The following is a 19,644-nucleotide window of genomic DNA, read 5'->3' as shown; positions in this document are numbered from 1 at the left end:
GAGACATTGTGTTGGAAATCTCGGGTGCTTGTATATGTGTATGTATGTGTGTTCAGGCATTCGCGAGACTTTGTGATCCATCAAGACTGTTCAAAAACAAAATTTGCAAATGGGCTATGGATTTGTGATTATATTATTTGGCTACCAGTTTTCAAAAGTTAACATTTGGCTACTGGTTAAAAAATTTTGATCATAGGCTGAACACGGTAAACCAGTCCGACTATTTCAGAAAAACCTTGTGTATAGAAGAGAAGCTGTCTTGCCGTTACATGCATGCTAACGCCTGTAAGGTCTCTCTCTGAGAATGTGATGAGTGTGTTCTGACTTGTAGTAGCCCGGCTTGAAATAAAACCATTGCTAAAGTGGTAATGGTTTTGGTCCTTTTTTAACTACAAATTGTGCCTAATATTAATTGAAATTGCAACTATTCGTTTAGGTGGTTTCCCTTGATTGGAAATTGAAGGAAATCTGGAAAATTTAATGATATGAACCATTAGCAGCTGGAAAATTCTGAAATTGTAACAGTTTTCTTTGATTTCTCCTTTTGACAAATTATATTTTCTTGGATGGAGCTGAATTCTTGTTTGAATGGTAACATAATAGAAAGATAAATTTGCATCCACAGCCCAAATTAAAGGATCCAGAAATGAATAGCCAATATTGAATGTTGGAATTTTTTATATTAAAGAAGAAAGGTCTATGATGGATGCCAAATTTGCATAGTGCCTTATTTAGGCTCTTGAAGAAGTCACAGGATGGGCACTTCTTTGATCATGAGGCGGCATTTTGAAGGGTCCACATGTTTACAGTGGCCGGCCCTACTTGCCGTTCAAATTGGATCATCATTGAGAACTGATGGTCTAGCTTCAACAAATAAGTCAATCGAGACTTATTTGTGTATGATATCACCTCTTTTGAAATGATTGCCTGATATAGCTGATAACATATGGCAAGCAATTTGTATTTCTTGTAAGTTTGTGAGATTCCACTCGGCTTTCCTGTGCATTCTTTCACTTAAAAAGTTAGTTAATATTTCAGCTATCATACCCAATGAATACCAAGAGAATTTAACCGTGATTCCAAGAACAAAAAATAATTCAAGGAAAGAAAGCCAAATGGAAAAAATCATGCTTAACAATCTTGATGTGAAAATTTGCACTTTAGCTAATTCTATTTGGCAATCAAATTACGTCCTGCATTTTCTTGGGTGAAAGCTACAAGTGTCGAATCCTTCGTGCATTTTCTTAAGTGAAAATTACAAATAAAGAATCCATTATCACATGGTTCAAATCTCACTTCTAAATAATGACGAAGCAAAACACAAATGGAATTGTGCTTAAATTTACATTTGAAGAGTGCAAGGTTACATGTTCAGATCTCACCTTCAAATAAAAAAGCCAAAAACAAATGAAATGGAGGAATCAGATTAAAAAAATATCAGAGGCCACAGTGCAAAATAAAAGCCAAAAACTGATAATGTTCAAATCTCACTTTCAGATAAAAAAGCCAAAACAAATGGAATGGAAGGAATCTGATTAAAAAAATTTCAAGAGGCCAGCAAAATAAAAGCCAAGAACTGATAAATCTACTTCCTGTTTGGTCCAAGACACCCACTTGTGCAGGGATTATATATTAAAGGTTTGATCCAATCTTCCATTTTCAAATAACTATGAATAGTTGGGTGGCATCAATGCCTACATGAAAATACAAAAGGAAATTTGATATTCAAAAGAAGAATAAAACAAATTACAGATCCATTATGTTTGGTGTCCATTAGTTTGCATTTTCAAATTTATCATAATTTGGTGCCAGAATTAAATAATGGTTCATGGTCCAAATGCAAAAACCTAAATTTGGTTCATGATTGGCACCAAATTTATGAATTTCCACCCCTGATTGCTTGAACTATGAACCAAAGTTATTACCGTCCAATTTTTTGGGGTGAGTTTTAACTCTAATTATCACTGAAACCTGTTACCCAGAAGCGAAAATAAATAGCACTGGCTAAATCCCAGATTTGCAGGCTTCAATTGATTCCAAGCACACATATCGATTGAGTTTGACTTTCATTAAATAGGTAATGAATTTAATTCGAGCAGTTCCAGAAATGGAAATTGCCATCAGAGAAATGACACCGATATATTGAGCTTCAATTCCTTGTTGGAAAAGGAAGCCCTAGAGAAAGAAATAAAACATCCCTTCTGTTTCCCCAATATTAGCAAAAACCACATGCAAACAAGAAAAACCATTGGATCAGTCATTCTCAGGATCGCATTCACATCCTAGAGAGAGTTTGTTTTGCTCATGCTGCAACAGCAAACCATAGAGAGAGGAACACCAGAGGCAGAATCCCACGTCTATCTTTCATGCACTGATTAAGGCATCGAGAGAGAAACCCAATTTTTATGCAACAAAAACAACTTACAAACACGCCAAATTGGTCAGTTCTATATCGCATCAATCAAACAAGAGAGAGAAAACAGAACCACTAAACACAATACAACAAGAATGAGTTCACAGAAACCCCATCCCAATCCCTTCGCAACAGAGAGAAAGTAGAAACAGAGTCAAAAGTAAAAGCCCCATCCCAATCCCCTCGGGACAAGACCACTAGAAACCCCAACGACCACCACCAACAAATAAGATTCACAGAAGAAACGAGAAAGAAACAGATTTCTTACAAATTTTCTTCTCCATATGGAGATCAGATCACAAATTTTCTCTCACCAGCCATGAATGAGTTCTGAACATTTGTCCTTGATCCATCTGAAACTTCTGCGAAAAGAGGCCTTAACCCTTCCCTCCACTGCATAAACCTTATAACCCGCGACCCTCTTCCTCCTCTTCATCTCTGGATCGCTCAAACACCACGGCCTCACCGAGCTTCTGCTCTTTGATTTTCCAGTGGTTTTCACCGGCGGCAGGCGAGGCGGAGATCGAGCAGCTAGATACGACTGGTTAGCGCTGAAGGCCTTGCCATTCACGATCTCGAGTTTGCGGTCTCCATAGGTCCTGTAACCCTGGTAATCCGCCATGGATGAACCAGAGGACAGGGAGAAGGAGAAGTTAGGGGTTCATTTACCAGGCATTGCCGTCAAGCACCGGCGATGGCGATGGCGATGGCGATGGAGAGAGAAACCGGCTGGCAAATTTGTGTTTATGTAGATTGTAAGAGAGAGAGAGAGAGCAGCTGGTAGAGAGAGAAAGAGGAATACGGGGAGGGAAGAGAGATACAGGCCGCGAATTAATGCGTGTAGTCTGGATTCGAGACTGTTGAGAGAGAGAGGGACGGGGCGATGAATTTATGCGTGTGGTCTAACCCTAGAGAGAGAAACGTTTATAGGAGTTTAGAGAGAGAAACAGTTAGTGGAGTTGGGCGAACAGGGGAGGGAGCCCCTCGTCTCCGTATATAAGGATGCAACCTTATAATGTTGAGCTACGGATGCACCTCAAAAATCTATTGAAAAAATGTTCGAAAAACCTTTTGATTGAACATCGACATGTATGTATGATCATAAAAAATAAAAAGATTTTAAATCTAAAAAATAGTGCATTTTACAACATATTATCTACACCGTCTATTTTCAAGATTTTCATATGTTTATAGATGTATTTAATTTTAACTATTTTTTAAATTTTAAAATACATCCGTATACTAGCTGCACTCTTCTTTTAAACTTTGAAATATGATTTACATAAGGCTGAAACCCTAAGCAATCAAAGTAGAGCGCACCTCAAATAGCATAAAAAAATATTGTTTCAATATTGGAAATCTTGGTTATATTTTTAAAATCTATTTTTATTTTTAACTATAAAATTTAAAGATTTAAAATTAGCATAAGAACAGATCTATAAATAATTGAAAATATTAAAAATTAACAATTCAAAAAATAAATTACAAGATACACTATTCTCAAGATTTAAAAATATAATTTTTTTCATGTCTATACATCTTGAGACCAAAAGGAAAGGATAGATTGGAGGATTATTGAGTATCAAAACAAGGTACGATTGGTTAAAGCTTTACTTTTATATAAACTTTTTTGAACTTCGAATCGTTTAATACAGATGACTGCCGGAAACCTTGTCCGAAGAAATGCGAATATTTTGTCGTAATAACGAAAATGCCCCTGGCCGAGCTGACTATAAGTTTAAAATGTCCCTGCTCACGGTACATAACACAGCCTGTCATGTGTTTTTCTGTTTAAAAAGACATTTACTGTAACGGCTGCAGGTAGCATACCGATGCATCGTAGAGGTCTTCAAATTTTATCACGGTATATAATTTTGATATAAAATATTTTTTAAATTATTTTAAAATCTATTTTTATATCTCATTATAAAAATTTAAATTTAAAAAATAGTTAAAATTTAAATTTTAAAAGTAAAAAATTTAAATTTTAAAAATATAAAATTTTGAAAATAGACGATATAAATAATATGTTACAAAATACATTATTTTTAAGATATAAAATCTTTTTATTTTTTACCGTCGTATATCTCCATGTGGGGATATCAATCGAAAGATTTTTCAATATTAAAACCACCATTTCCGATGGATTTTTGAGGCGTAATATATAAGATGCTTCCTTACTGAAATAGCCCCTTTTGTATAAAAAATAACAAAAATAATCTCGGATTTTAAGGAGGGCAGCGAGATGGGGAGTGTTAAAGGTACCAAAACAGAAGTCGAACGGTTTTTGGGAACAATGACTAAATTACCCCCAATTGAACCCAATCACTTACGAGACCGATTGGTGCTCATTATGGAAAATAGGCTGATATTTTTGAAATAATCTTCAAGAATCTCCATTTTTGGGGGCTAAAGGTCTAAACCGTTACACTTCCAGCTGGAGAAAAAGAGAGAAGCCACCTCACTGTGAGCCTCAACCACAAAGGCCTCTTGAGATGCGTAGTAGAAAAAAAAAGAAAAAACTCTCAAACTGATAATCCTCAACCACAATATGTATGGTAAATAAAAATAAAAATAAAGAGAATTTCAAGTGGCGAAAACTGAGCATCTTGTAATCCCGTTTATTTTTAAAAAAGATTAATTATTTATAGATTTGCTCTGTTAGCGGTAATTTTGAAGCTTTGGATTTCATAAAGAAATGTATATAAAGATACCATTTATTTTTCAAAAAAAAATTACAAATAATCCCTCTCTATACAAGTTACCCCCAACCAAATTTTTTTTCTCACTTTTTTTTCCCATAGTATAATTTCTTAGCAAATACCCATCAACGCAAAAAAAATAAAAATAAAAATCTAAACTATCGTCATTTACTTTTACCCACACCTCTCTCTCCTATTTTCCACGAAAAAGCGGTATGGCATACTCTTAAGGCGGTCCAGCAGTGTAATGTTGATCCGATCAATAATAGTGGCGGTCCGGCACTGACAAAGAACGGTTCGGCAATGGGCCCATGCGGTCCGGCACTACCAAAGAGCGGTCGGACAATGGGCCCAAGCAGTCTAGCAACATGCCCAAAGTGCGTTCCGACAATGTCAAAGAGCGGTCTGGCACTTTTTTTAATTTAACGGGGTCCAACAATATCAAATAGCAGTTCGACTACCCATGTAAGCCCACGTGAATGTCTAGCTAAATTTAAATTTTTATACACGAAAAATGGTATTTTTCGTCAAAAAAATGTATATTTTTTTACTTGGGGGTATTTGTTATAAAAATATATTTTGGAGAAACAAGTGAGAAAAAAAGTTTGATTGGGGGTAACTTACATAAAAAGCCTAGTCTTGAGGGTTATTTATAATTTTTCCTATTGTTTATACAATGAGGTCACAATTATCATTGACTGTTAGATTTGAAATTGAGTGGTTGAGAATGTATCATTATTTAAGCATAATGTCCGAAGCAAATTTTTTTGAATGTTATGACGTATTTTTATCTATTGGATTTCACATCCAACAGCTAAAAGGGGACTATAGCATTATTATACCAAAAATAAAGGGATTGTCTACAAATAGACCATATATATTTGGGAAAAGTTTATATAGAGCCGAGGCTCTAAACAATCAAATTTGAGCCTACATCAAAAATTTCACTGGAAGATGTTCTTTTGATGCCCAAATATCTTCAAATTGATCATCTCGACATCAAGATGCATAGACATGAGAAAAAAATTGGATTTCGAGTTTTGGAAATAGTGTATTTTACAATGCATTTTTTTACCATCAATTTTTTAGATTTTCAAGTTTTCATAAATCTGTTGATCTACACTATTTTTGAAGATTTGAACTTTATAAATAAATATAAAAATATATTTTAAGGCTATTACAAAGATTTTCGATAGTGAAACCACATTTCTCAACACTATTTGAAGGCAGGCTCCAATTTGATTGTTTAGAGCCTAGAATCTATACAAACCACACTTTTTATCTTTTGTACATAGAGGTCACAATCATTCCCACTCATTAGATGTCAAATTAGATGGCTTGAGATAAGTCATGAAATTCTAGAAATTTGTTTGGAAACTTTGTGTTACATTAACATATTTTAAAAATTTAGAGATAAAAAATAATTGTGACTTTCATATACAAAAAATAAACGGTCTATTTGTATACAATCCCAAAATAAATTGGCCAATAGCATACAATCCCATTTCATAAGTGGGCGTGACAAATAGAGTTGTATAACCATCGAAATGCTTTTCAGCACTGAAATTACCTCTTTTAGCATCAGACAATGGATATCTCAATGAATGCAGTCTTACAACTCAGTCCCCTAATATATCAGTTTTTGCAGTCATTTATGGTCGCTTTAATATCGAGGAATTATTCAAACTTCGAAGCTTGTAAAATACTACTATCTGTAGCACCGTACCCATCCATTTTTTCAATTGAAAACGTATCTAGGATAGGATTGCTCTCCAGCAGTATAAACAAGTGCTCGAGCGTTATGAGAACGCGTTCCGGTAGTGCAAAAAGGTACTCTAGCAGTACTACGTTATTTGGAACCCGCGAATTGATTTGGTTTGTACGGTAAAGGCATATCCGTTCAAAAAATAATAACTTTTTATCTTGGGGTTTTTGTAAAGAAATATTGTTTTGGAAAAAATAGTGAGAAAAAAGATTGGGTTAAATAAGTTGCATAGATAATTCATTTTAAGATAATGTTTGTAATTTTTTTTAAGAATAAAGTTGATAGACCCAAAAAAAAATTAAAATAAAAAGTATAAAGGACATCTATAATATTTTGCAACCATCCCACCAACTAGAAAGAGTTGGTAGCTTCGTCTAACGGTTTTAAATGTTAAATTATGACCTTCCTCACATAAATCAGTTTTTTTCTCCTATTGGAGACTCATAAATCAGCTTTCTCTTCCTATTGGAGACTTATGGTCTCACTAGGAAGAATATGACTTTTAATAGAACATGACCAAGCCCCATTAGTTGAAAAAAAAAAAAACTCTTGACTATTGATGATACCACAGGACCATTTAGCGGTAGTACAAAAATATCATATCTAACAATTCAAATTTTTTATTTTGAAAACAATCATCTTGTAATATTATGTGGTTTCCAAAACAAATTTAGACTATTTTTTTTTCCCTAAAATAGGTGTTTGAGTGAGGGATAATAAGTTCCAGCAGAAGTATAGTACAGGTGCTCATTGATAAGAAGAGAGGAGATTTGAGCTGCGCATTAAACTAACCAATCCTAACTAAAACTAAGTTGTTTGATACGTGGTGTGCCGTTGCTACCATGTGGCAACGTGGCAAGCATGAATTGGCACATGCCAATCAGTCCTTACTATTAACGTCTAGTATATTTTTAAATATTTTTTTATGAAAAAAATTTATGTAAGTGTGAGGCCCTAAACAATCAAATTAGAGGGGATATCAAAGATTTTACTTGTTGTTTTGCTGCTTAAATATCTTCAAATTGATTATCTCAGCATCACAGTGTATAGATATAAAAAAAAAAATGGATTTCAAAATTTGAAAATAATATATTTTTAATGCATTTTTGGGCCATCAATTTTTAAAATTTTCAAGTTTTCATAGATATGCTCGATCTACACTATTTTTTAAGTTTGAAATTTTATAATTAGAGATGAAAATATAATTTAAAACTATGGCAAAGATTTTTAATATTGAAAGCACATTTGTCGATACCATTTGCAAGTACATTTTATTTTGATTGTTTAGAGCTCAACTCTATACAAATTGTACCTATTTTAGAGATGCAAATATATTTTAAGGCTATTGCAAAGATTTTCAGTATTGAAACCTCGATACCATTTGAAGTTACCTTTTATTTTGATTGTTTAGAGCTCGGCTCTATGCAAACCATAACTCTTTTTATTTAAAAGCTAATAAAAATCTCTCTTCTCTCTCTCTTATTTGAATGTTAACGTTTGACAAAAACTCTCTTTCTCTAGGTTAAGTGGCAAATTCATTTAAGTGGGTAGGCCACTGTGAGGGAGGATGATAAATTAACGATGTAATCCTTATGATTCCCACATATTCCTCGCACACATGGGTAGCCACATAAATATCTATGACGGCTCTTAAATCAATTTTCAAAGTCGATAGTAAATTTGAAACTAAAAAAAACATACAGATGTTGTGGATCTTTGAACACTTGTTTTTACGGCAAATGGATGGTCTAGATAATCTTTTTGTTAAAATATATATTATTTTTTAGAGTTTGAAATCGTAATTTGTTTTCACAACAACTATAATGTTCATGATCGATATAAAGTTTTCCCATGATTGAATTACAATTTTGGATGAGCTATTGGATGCTTTACTTATTTTGATAGGGCTGCAGCCCTATCGAACCATTTTCTTTCCTAAAAACTCGCCTTAGTGTCCCGCCACTTTTCAAACGCCATTTTAAAACCAGTTTTAGGGTTAGGGCACGAAGCGGCTGCTCTAATGGAGCACGACTTGGAGATCGAGAAATGCCGCCTCTTGAGCCTGGCTTTCGATTTTGGATTCGATGAAATTACGGCCAAAGAATGTCTTGAGCGATTGATTCAGTTATACGGTATTTTTTATCATCCGAATTTTCTTATCTTTCAATTTCATTTGATTTATTTGTGCCCTAATTATCTACATCCATGAAAGGATTTCGTTGAATTTTCAGCCATGATTTCATAGATTCCACGTTAGATTGATGCATGGGATTGATTGGTAATCGAATCAATTAATCCTTTGGATGTTGGAAATTTCAATCCTTTCATTTTTTACTTTTAAGCATTTTAGAAACAATTTCTCAACATTACAGGGTGGTATAATAGGATTAAGTGGCTACTTCAGTTTCTTGATATCGATTCTTCTCAAATCAATTAATTCTCTGGTGTGATTAAAGAAAATAAGCTTTCCAACATTAGATACATCACACTCTACTGTGAATTTCTTTATTTCTTAGGCAAATAATTATTATTTCTCAAAAAAAATTATTTCTCAGGTGGGTTTTGGTTTTTGTGCTGAATTCTGCTGGAATTGGTGAAAATGGTGTATATTTTCACCTTGCTGAATAATCAGGAACTTTGGTCTCCTAAGTTTTTCTTTTTTGGGTGCATATGCAGGTGACGATGGGAAGGATTTCATCACAGTTGAGCATTGTGGTGACGACTACCTTGCTGCATTGGCTGATTCCATGCAAAATAAAGAAGAGTGGGATGATTTGCAAGCCATGGAACAAGAAGCTTGCGGAGCTTTGAGCAATATTTTGGGAAAAGAAATTCATGGGGATAATGAATTGGAGAATACAACTACTTTAGACAGTGATGAAGAGTTCCTTTTGGAGTCTCGAAATGATGGTTCTAGGCGTTCGATTAATGAGCATTCCGAAATACTTGACACTTCCAGTGCTCGGGAAAATTCAGTTTCTGGGGGCCTAAGCTTAGGGAAGCGTCCTTTAAAATCCAGTGTAAGCATGAGATCTCTATCTTGCTTAAGAGGGTGATTGTGTTTTCTACTTTTTGCTAAGAGATCAAGCCGCTTTCTCCATCACAATTTCATCTACTTTCAGGTGTTTTATTGAATTTATTTGGAATAATGAATAACTGATTTTTTTTTTTTTCTGCTTGGGTTTTTCAAGAATTTGAAATTCCTCGGATTTTTTTATTTCTTGCAACCTCAATAAATGTAGTTTAGTAGCAGTTGAGAAGTTTTATTTAGTTTCCAATTAATTGGACGTGTTTTATTTTGCTCATTTTAGTGAAGCGATTCAAATTTGCTTTTTCTTTCTTATTATGTTTTATTCTAAATACGTTTGATTTCTCCTTTATCCTTTTTTCCTTTGAATTTCATCTTATTTTTGAACTTCGAGTACCTGTGTCCTCCATCGTGAAATCTGTAACCAAATATAAAGGTTTCAGTTTTTGGAATTCTGAAGGGACATGGGGCCACCAATCCAAAAAAATTTGCAGCACCATTTGCAAGAGAAACCATATCTTCTGGTACATCAGACATTGATCATAGAACTATGAAATTTGAAGAATTGCAAGCTTTGGATGATGTTGAATTGGCAAATGTTGTAATTTTTGGAAACAAAACATTTCGGCCTCTGCAACATGAGGCTTGTATGGCAGCCATCACAAAGAGAGACTGCTTTGTACTTATGCCTACAGGCGGGGGTAAAAGTCTCTGCTACCAGGTATATAACCTTTTCTTTCCATAATTAGTTCTCTAATGGAAATTGAAGTGCCCATTTTACCTAGGATCTGCTATACTTTCCCGTGTTTCTTCTGAGCAAGTGACGTATTTTAATCTTCCTGTCTCATTTTTAATTAGAGCCCTGCCATGCCTTTCTAATTATGTTTATCGAAGATCTTAAGCTGCGTACTAGTTATGTTTATCGACGATCTTAAGCTGCTTGATGGAGAGGTTGTGAGATGTTTCTTTTTGGATAATTTACCTAGTGTTAGATGTAGGTATAGGCATGGAATTCTCCATGATTTGTAGAATTTCTCATCTTTTTTAGCATATTATTTTTATCAGAAAAAGCCCTCCTTATTTAGAAATAATTTTGTTTATTGTGTTTGTGATGGCCTTGGCTTTTTGAGGTGTTCCATTCACCACTTTGAAACTTTAACATGCTTTGGGGTTTCACGAAATCATTGCTTTTTGTTTTGGGGTGAATGTTGTGGTTTCCATGGATATTTTAAGATTCATTATGCTATTTTCACTTCTAGTTGCTTTCGTCTATCTCAGCTGCCTGCAACTCTCCGCCCCGGGGTTACTATTGTTGTCAGCCCGTTACTTTCACTTATTCAAGATCAGATAGTTACGTTGAACCTCAAGTTCGGGATACCAGCTACTTTTCTTAATTCTCAACAGACCTCCTCGCAAGCGTCAGCTGTCATCCAAGAATTAAGGCATGGAGTCAGATCTTTATTTTTGGAGAAAACCTTTGTTTCGCAAGAATCTCTTTCATTAAGTTTGGCAATCTTCCTTGGTAGTATCTCTTTTGCTTTATAACATATTCTTGCAAGTCGCAATTTGTCCTCCTTTTCCTTTTTAAGTTTTAACTATTTGGTTTCAGTTTTCTTTAGTTCCTCGTATGCATATATGATGCTCGACTTCTTACCCCTTTATGTCTTGTAACAACAGTTGAAGTTACTTTCAATAAAGAACAAATCACCTTTAGATAGTATCAGTCTCATGATTCCCATTTAAATAATCAAATGCGATTTTTGTAATCTAAACATTTGCATTCAAATCTTTGCATTTCATTTAAGCATTTGCTCTCAGCTTTCCTTTGCTTTTCATATGTATATTTGATGCTGTGTGACTGCTGAACAAGTTCCGTATTGAAATAGCAGCTGCAGTTGCCTTGTATAAAGAGTATAGGTCACCTTCAAATAGTGTTAGCCTTACAAGTTGCTGGTTAGATAATTGAATTCCATCCAGTATGTGTCAGGAGATTTGTCGCTGAAAACATCACCACCTCGAATTTTTTGATTCCATGTTTGTGGAGCTCTAAGACTGATGAATATCATGTGTAGTTTATTTGCTGACATTTTAGTCATTTTTTCCATGGTTCTCTAGGAAAAGTAAACCATCTTGCAAGCTTTTGTATGTAACTCCTGAAAGAATTGCTGGAAATATGTCCTTCGTGGACATTCTACAAAACCTCCACCAAAAGGTCCGTTTGTTTTCTTTGTTCCGACTTCTGCATGTACAAGAAAACACCTTTGTATACCATAGCAAAGCTACAGGCATTTATTCATGGCTGGTTGAAATTTGAATGGATACTCAAATGGAGGAGTCTAATTTTTGCATGATAGGGACAATTGGCGAGGTTTGTCATTGATGAAGCACATTGTGTGAGGTATTTTCCCAGAATGACACATATTATGAAATGAAAGTGCACTGTCCAATGGACTTGTGGGAAGCCAATACTCCATTGTGCCATCCAATGAAATGATGGGCAGTAAAAGGGAGAATGCGATCCACCATCGTAGGATATGAGCCTAATTCCTGTACTACTACTCCCAGTTATTGTCAATCATTTCAATGTGTGGTGATTGAACAATTTATTGTGCTTTACCAAAATCCATTAAACTATAATGCACTTTCCCTATTATGATTGCCTTTATCTAATGGGAAATTCATCAAAATACCCATGATAGATGAACTATTTAACATTTACCCATTTGCAACTTTTCCAACTTAAGATCATGTGCTCTTCAATGGGTATTGTGAAGTTAAATTAAAAGATATAAGGTGTTAAATTTTTCATCTCTCATGGGTAATTTGATAATTTTCCTTATCTAAATTATGTTTTCGTGATGAAATAAAGAGCAATGTATATATTTGGAAAAGGCAATTGTTGTCTAACGAGTTTGAATACCTTGTTATTCTTTTGTTTTCTCTGTGCTTTCACAGCCAGTGGGGACATGATTTTCGTCCAGACTACAGAGGATTGGGATGCCTTAAGCAAAAGTTCCCTGAAGTTCCTGTTATGGCCTTGACTGCCACTGCAACCCAACCGGTTCGAAAGGTTAATATTAGAGAGTGAACTGTTTATCTTGAGTCTTTATCATTCTATCATTTCCTAATGTTGGGTGCGTTATGCAGGACATATTAAACACCTTACAAATACCCCATGCTCTTGTGCTTGAGGCAAGCTTTGATCGGCCAAATCTCAAGTATGAAGTACTCGCCAAAAACAAGGATTCATTGAAGCAGCTTGGGCAACTAATCAAAGATCATTTTCATAATGTGTGTGGAATAGTTTACTGCCTTTCAAAGAATGAATGCGAGGAGGTTTCAACATATTTAAAGGAGAAAGTTCACATAAAAACAGCATTTTACCATGCTGGCCTCGCTTCTCGTCAAAGAGTTATTGTTCAGAGGAAATGGCATACAGGAGAAGTGCAAGTGGTGTGTGCTACTATTGCATTTGGAATGGGGATAGATAAACCTGATGTTGTGAGTCAAGATAAATCTTCATAAGTTTCTTTTCCTTCTTTTTCTTTTAAAAAATTCCACTCTGCTCTATTGGGTTGTTCATCTGAATATACTGAGTTTTTGTTTGACTTTTCAGCGTTATGTTATTCACAACACCATGTCCAAATCGATTGAAAGCTATTACCAAGAGTCTGGAAGAGCAGGAAGGGATAATCTTCCATCCGTATGCATTGCTCTGTACCAGAAGAAGGATTTCAGCCGGGTTGTGTGCATGTTAAGGAATGGAGTAGCATGTAAAAGTGAAAGCTTTAAGATAGCAATGGATCAAGCAAGGATGATGCAAGAATATTGTGAACTAAAGGTAATAAATTTACATTCTTGATTTCATTTTAAGGTAAATCTGTGTACATACATGTGTTTTTGTGGTGCCATTTATCAACTAATATATGGGTATAGCATACATAGCATTCTTTTGTGGAATCAGAGATGCCGATGCTCATAAGTGAAATAGTGCTCTCTCTAATGTTTGTGCTAATTTTCTCTGGTTGTTTTTTCAGGATCAATGTCGGAGACAGACACTTCTCAAACATTTTGGGGAACCCTTCGATAGGATGCAGTGTAAAAAGGGTCCCAGTCCTTGTGATAATTGTATTAAGATGTCGAAATGAGCATGTGAAAATAGTGGTTATTGAATTAATTGTGCAAGTGAAATCTACTTATTATTTGATTGCTTCATAATTATATTTGTTTACTTGAAGAATTAGTGTGTTTGCGTTCATGCCCAAGGTGATTAAGAATGGTGTTTTGGGGTTTTGTAGAGGTATCAATCATCCTGTACTTTCCTCATGATGATATAATTACTCCGGTAGGGTTAAATCTCCATGTTCCTTTTTAAGGAAGCAATGGTGGATTTAATGCAAGACCAGTGCATGCCTTCACTTGCGTATTTTTTAAAAAAGATTAGAATGTACGTACATTTCCCAACTACTGAAGCCTACTAGAAATCTGCTAAAAATACGTTTGGATTGAGAGAATAAATTATCCGTGGCCTCCTCATGTTCACAAATGTAAGCAATACTCCTCATGTTCACAGATGTACATGCATGTGATACTTGTATGCAATATTTGTACATAGTTCCATGAGAGAGCAAAACAATTTAAGTTTAATTGCAATTGCCTTTCCATGGTTACAAATGAATGTCTACGTTCATGTAATTCTAGTGTTAAATATGCATACATAAACTCCGCTATGTGTGTGTTTGTGTGTGAGAGAGTCGCTATGTGTGTGTGTGAGAGAGAGCAAAACAACTAAAAGCCAATATCCATATGTGTGAGAGAGAGAGAGAGCACAACTAAAAGCAAGTATCTCTATAGGCACGAAATGTTTGTCAGTAAACAAAATGTAAATACTTGTATTCAAGCAAACATGCATAAATTCCATGCCCCTGAATGTAACAGAGATGGGGATAGTGAGGGAAGGAATTTACATGCATAAATTCCATGCGCACAATGTAACAGAGAAAACATAATGCCTGTATAAGTTAAACCTTTCTTCAAAAAAAAAAAAACATAATGCTTCTATACAAAAAAAAAATGCATAAATTCCATGCCCATGAATGTAACAGAGAGAGAATCCAATTTCAGATATCCTCTTGCGAAGGAACTCAGGAAAAAAAAACAGAACCCCCCTCCCAGCCTAATAAACAACCGGAAGGTAGCAATTTAGAATAGAAGCCAAAAAATAGTATGTCATATTCCTCCGCCTAATAAACCAGAAGGAAACAATTTAGAATAGAAGCTCCTCAGCTTAATGAACTGGAACGAAACAAATTAGAATAGAAGCCAAAAAAAATACCATGTCATATTCCTCAAAAGCTAAGCTTAATATGAATTTGACCGTGGAACCAATGATTTCCTTTGCTCCCTAATCCTCTCCTTCAACAACTCCCCTCCCCTAAGAAAAAGAGGGGAAAAACCCCAAAAGAAACAAATAGATACTGACCGACAAAAACAAAGCTAGGCAAACAAGAGAAAACAAGACACTGAATAATGCTTCTTCTTGCTCAAGGGATGAATTTAGGCCTTCTTGTCCACCTTGAGGACCTTAACAGTCTCCCAAGTGAAGTCGGGATCATCGCGTCCAAAATGCCCATATGCTGCTGTCTTTTGAAACCTGAAATTCCCACCCCTCTTCAAGTCCAAATTAATGGCCATCATCCCAGGCCTAAAATCAAAATTCTCCTTAATCAATGCCAATATTTCCCTATCAGGGGTACTCCCTGTCTTGTAAGTGTCCACAAAAACAGACAAAGGCTCTGGTACTCCAATGGCATAAGACACCTGAACGATACATCGCCTCGCTAATCCACTCGCCACCACACTCTTGGCTGCCTGCCTCACGATGTAGGCCCCACTCCTATCCACCTTGGTAGGGTCCTTCCCTGAAAAGGCCCCTCCACCATGGGCCCCCCATCCTCCATAGGTATCGATGATGATCTTGCGGCCCGTGAGGCCTGCATCACCATGGGGCCCTCCGATGACAAAGCGCCCAGACGGGTTCAGGTGGAAGATGGTGTCCTTGTCAAGGTACTTGGATGGTATGACGGGCTTGATCACATGCTCCTTGAGGTCGGCCGCAATCTGGTCATTGGTTACAGTCTCGTCGTGCTGAGTTGAGATGAGGACCGTGTGCACACGAAGTGGGACCATGGCGCCCCCGTCGTTACGGTACTCCACTGTCACCTGGCGAGTGAACTGAGAGGTTTAGTAAATGGCCCTATGCAATTGTAACTATAGTTAAGGAAAATGCGGTAAATGTGAATATTTGAATGATTGTAATAGTGGGGAGTATTTTATATTGAGAGGACTATTTTGAATCACACATGTTTTCTCCTTTTTGGTTGTAGATAACAGCCATTTTCCCTGATTGAAAGGAAAAGTCCATATTTTCTTTCTTCACTGCTTTCCTTAATGGAACAAGGTCAGTAATTAGGTTCAGCGGATTTAACACCACAATGGGTTTCTAAATCTTCATTATAAGGGCCAAAGGGAAATCTTCATTATAAGGGCCAAAGGGACATTACCATTAGAACAGCTACTACAATGTTTTTCAAGAAATATGGTAGAGAGCAAAGTCTAAAAAGGGCAAAAAGTTTAAAAAGAAAAAAAAGCAACGTTAAAATGGCAACAGGGCACAGCCATTGTAGCGGCTGACTTAACATTTTTCCTGGAGAAGATAGAGATCAAATCATACATGTTGCACATTATATTGACCATTACGGCAGTTATTAATCTATTATAATGTTTCCCAGAATATAGAAGATAACAAACTTTTTCCAAAAAGATATTACACCATTAGAACATTTGTTTGAATAACATTACCTGGGTCTTGCCATCAGGTCGGAGCCATGGGCATGTCCCATTCTTTCGCACCTCAGTGAGCTTGGCCCCCAACTTTGTTGCAAGCACGTGAGTCAATGGCATAAGCTCCGGCGTCTCATCAGTGGCATAGCCAAACATGTGACCCTGATCACCAGCTCCAATCTCCTCAGGCTTCTTGGTCAAATGACCATGAACGCCTTGTGCAATATCAGGACTCTGTTGCTCAATGTTCACAAGGACATTGCAGCGGTCTGCATCAAGACCAACATCGGCAGAGGTGAAGCCGATGGCGCGGCAAGTGTCCCGAACAATTTTCTCGTAGTCAACTTTGGCCTTAGTGGTGATCTCACCAAAGACCATCACCATGTTGGTCTTAGTGCATGTCTCGCAAGCCACCTTGGACTCGGGGTCCTGCTTGAGGCAGGCATCAAGGATGGCATCGGAGACCTGGTCGCAGAGCTTGTCGGGGTGGCCCTCGTTCACAGACTCAGAGGTGAACAAGAAGGTCTCCATTGTCTGCTTCTGCAAAGAGATCAAAGTGTTTATAGAACGAAATTCTAGAGGTTATTCTAGTGGTGATTATTAAGCAGGACACACTCTCTCTCTCACACACACTCTCCAGACACATCGGACTAAACATCTATCAAGAAGAGTACTTGGTGGCACAAAAAACATAGAAACACAGAAAGCAAGATTATTCAAACATTCCCCACAAACAAGCAACTTTTGTCCCATGATATACCTTCATTTTTCTTTAATTTCTCTTTCATTTTATTTAGTTATTTTCTAGCCTTTTTTTTTTCTAGCCCAACCTGGAAAGGGCTAGGCCAGGTCTGGGCCAGGACCTCTTTGGCCCAGCCCTGACCGGGCCAGGCCTGGGCCAGCCCTTAGGGGAGTAGGGCCTGGCTAGGGCCATCCCTATTAGTAATGGCTAAGATTATTAATGCCCAAGAGATGCTATCCCTATTATTAATGACTAAGATGCTAGATCTCAAGGATCTAAAGCAAATGAAACAAAGATCAATATCTTCCGTAGATCCTGATCCATTCAGTGTGACAATTAGACAGCCTAAAGACATCACAAAATAATACACAATGCACTATGCAGATCTAACATTAAAAGTACCGAAAAAGATTCGTAATGAAAAAATTCAAACTGAATATAAAATGAACAGATCTCTATCTAAGAGAGCCAAGACAATCAAAACAAATAACACCATCAATCAACAGAGAAGCAGAAAAATCGGCACAGATCCCTATCTAAGCTATTGGCACAGATCCACAATTATGCTAAAACATTCATAGAACCATCAAATTAGGACAAATGATAAATAGAAAACAACAAATAACCAAAATGTATAATGCATCAAATTAGGGCAACCAATAAATAAATAAAGAAAACATCACATATTATATCTATCAATCATGGACAAGCATAGATCCACATTTACGATAGCCAAGAATCCTCAAAATCAATCAAGGAAAAGCCCAGAAAATATCAAAATCCTAAACAGCAATAAATCCTATAGAGTAAATCCAAATCAAATTCAAGCTCATACAATCAACGGCCATAGATCCTAGAGATTAAAAAAATCACAGCAAAAAATGAAGCAAGATAAAAAAGTTTCCACAAATGCAAGATCCAAAACAAAAAATAAACTCCACAATATCCACCAATGCAACATCCAAAATCAAAACAAAAAATAAGGAATAACAAGAAAATATTTGTAAGATCCAAAACCAAAACAAGTGCAAAATTACCAGAAATACACCACTAATTTAAGAGAGAGAGAGTGCCTATGAAAATTTCGCCAGATCTAAGTTCAATCAATTAAAGAATCAAGAGAGAGAGTGTGCCTATGAAAATTTCGCCAGATCTAAGTTCAATCAACAAAAGAATCAAGAGAGAGAGTGTGTCTAGAACCATTTCGTCTATGAAGAGAAATGCATCTAAGTTCAAAGAACAAACAATCAAGAGAGAGAAAGAGAGAGAGAACCTATGACTATTTCTTCAATGAAGAGCGAGGCAGAACAATAGAGAGACAGAGTGCCTATGACCATTTCTTCAATGAAGAGAGATGCAGAACAATAGAGAGAGAGAGAGAGAGAGAGAGAGAGAGAGAGAGATGAACGCACCTCTGGAAGAAACGAAACCGCTGAGATCAAGGGGAGTACAAACTCTGAGATTAAAGAGAGCAAAGAAGATAAAGAGACGAGGGGCGCAGAGAAAAAGCACCGATGACGTTGAGCTATTTATAGGCTCTCCCGCAAAGCCTCCGAGTTCATTGAACGGGGACGCGTTTCGAGCGTCCCTTGGACACACGTGCGTATCGGCGTGCGAATTATTTCGCTCTTGCTCCTCACCAGCGGCTCCGATTGGATTGCGACGTGGTTTATGGAGAAATCTGGACCGTCCACACTATACGTGCCGCGTAAGAAGAAAATTAATAGGCTCATGTGAATACTGTCCACACGATCGCAACCAGAAGCTCTTACGGCCCCACATCCACCGTCTCACGCGCGCCACGTGGCATGGACTTCTCACCAAGTGATTTGTCAGCGCTACTCCGATAGCTGGGTTTCATCTGTCACCAAAAAAACAAGTTGGTGAGTCGTCGTAATTGGAAAAGTCGAAAGATTTCGTGATCCCGCGGGCTGTGCATTTGCTTCGCCAATAAAACTCAATACAAGTAGTTATACACTTGAAAAAAAATAATGCCCAACTATCCCATAAAATAATGCCTCAAGATTGACTGTTCAATACGATGAGATCATAGTGTTATAGAACTTAAAATCCAAATTTTACCTTTTGAGAATGATATCTCGTGATTTTTAGGTCCATTCCAAATTTTTGGATTGAAATCCTAACAAGTAC

At 36.4% G+C, this 19,644-nt stretch overlaps 3 protein-coding genes across 7 annotated transcripts; 1 reads left to right on the top strand and 2 right to left on the bottom strand.

The window, feature by feature from the left end:
* Positions 1 to 2,723: 2,723 nt before the first annotated feature.
* Positions 2,724 to 3,035, bottom strand: LOC18445117 (DUF3511 domain protein, putative (DUF3511)). Its single transcript, XM_006855262.4, has one exon. The coding sequence runs from the start codon at positions 3,033 to 3,035 to the stop codon at positions 2,724 to 2,726; it is 312 nt and encodes a 103-aa protein (XP_006855324.3).
* A 5,413-nt stretch (positions 3,036 to 8,448) lies between these two features.
* Positions 8,449 to 14,148, top strand: RECQI1 (RECQ helicase l1). Of its 3 annotated transcripts, none has more exons than XM_006855261.4 (10): positions 8,449 to 9,012; positions 9,557 to 9,900; positions 10,369 to 10,629; positions 11,187 to 11,350; positions 12,024 to 12,120; positions 12,263 to 12,306; positions 12,864 to 12,978; positions 13,056 to 13,409; positions 13,525 to 13,749; positions 13,946 to 14,148. In XM_006855261.4, the coding sequence occupies exons 1-10, from the start codon at positions 8,901 to 8,903 to the stop codon at positions 14,054 to 14,056; spliced, it is 1,827 nt and encodes a 608-aa protein (XP_006855323.1). In that variant the 5' UTR covers positions 8,449 to 8,900; the 3' UTR covers positions 14,057 to 14,148. The 3 variants fall into 3 exon arrangements, 2 of the variants coding, with proteins under 2 accessions (XP_006855323.1, XP_020529883.1); XR_016049870.1 differs by having other exon boundaries at positions 8,450 to 9,012; positions 11,187 to 11,430; XM_020674224.2 differs by lacking the exon at positions 10,369 to 10,629 and having other exon boundaries at positions 8,450 to 9,012.
* Positions 14,149 to 15,118: 970 nt separating this feature from the next.
* Positions 15,119 to 18,992, bottom strand: LOC18445115 (S-adenosylmethionine synthase 3). 3 transcript variants are annotated; one of them, XM_088859059.1, is made up of 3 exons: positions 18,767 to 18,992; positions 16,770 to 17,291; positions 15,119 to 16,130 (listed from the first exon to the last, which is right to left on the bottom strand). In XM_088859059.1, the coding sequence occupies exons 2-3, from the start codon at positions 17,280 to 17,282 to the stop codon at positions 15,465 to 15,467; spliced, it is 1,179 nt and encodes a 392-aa protein (XP_088715185.1). In that variant the 5' UTR covers positions 17,283 to 17,291; positions 18,767 to 18,992; the 3' UTR covers positions 15,119 to 15,464. The 3 variants fall into 3 exon arrangements, with proteins under 3 accessions (XP_088715185.1, XP_006855322.1, XP_020529812.1); XM_006855260.4 differs by having other exon boundaries at positions 18,906 to 18,992; XM_020674153.2 differs by having other exon boundaries at positions 16,770 to 17,285; positions 18,906 to 18,992.
* Between the last annotated feature and the right edge of the window lie 652 nt (positions 18,993 to 19,644).

The sequence above is a fragment of the Amborella trichopoda genome, chromosome 2 (genome assembly GCF_054954075.1).
Source record: "Amborella trichopoda isolate Santa Cruz 75 chromosome 2, AtrichopodaSantaCruz75HAP2 v2.0, whole genome shotgun sequence".
Lineage (NCBI taxonomy): Eukaryota > Viridiplantae > Streptophyta > Magnoliopsida > Amborellales > Amborellaceae > Amborella > Amborella trichopoda.
Note: the sequence above shows the minus strand (reverse complement) of the source record. Positions and strands in the feature narration are given on the sequence as shown.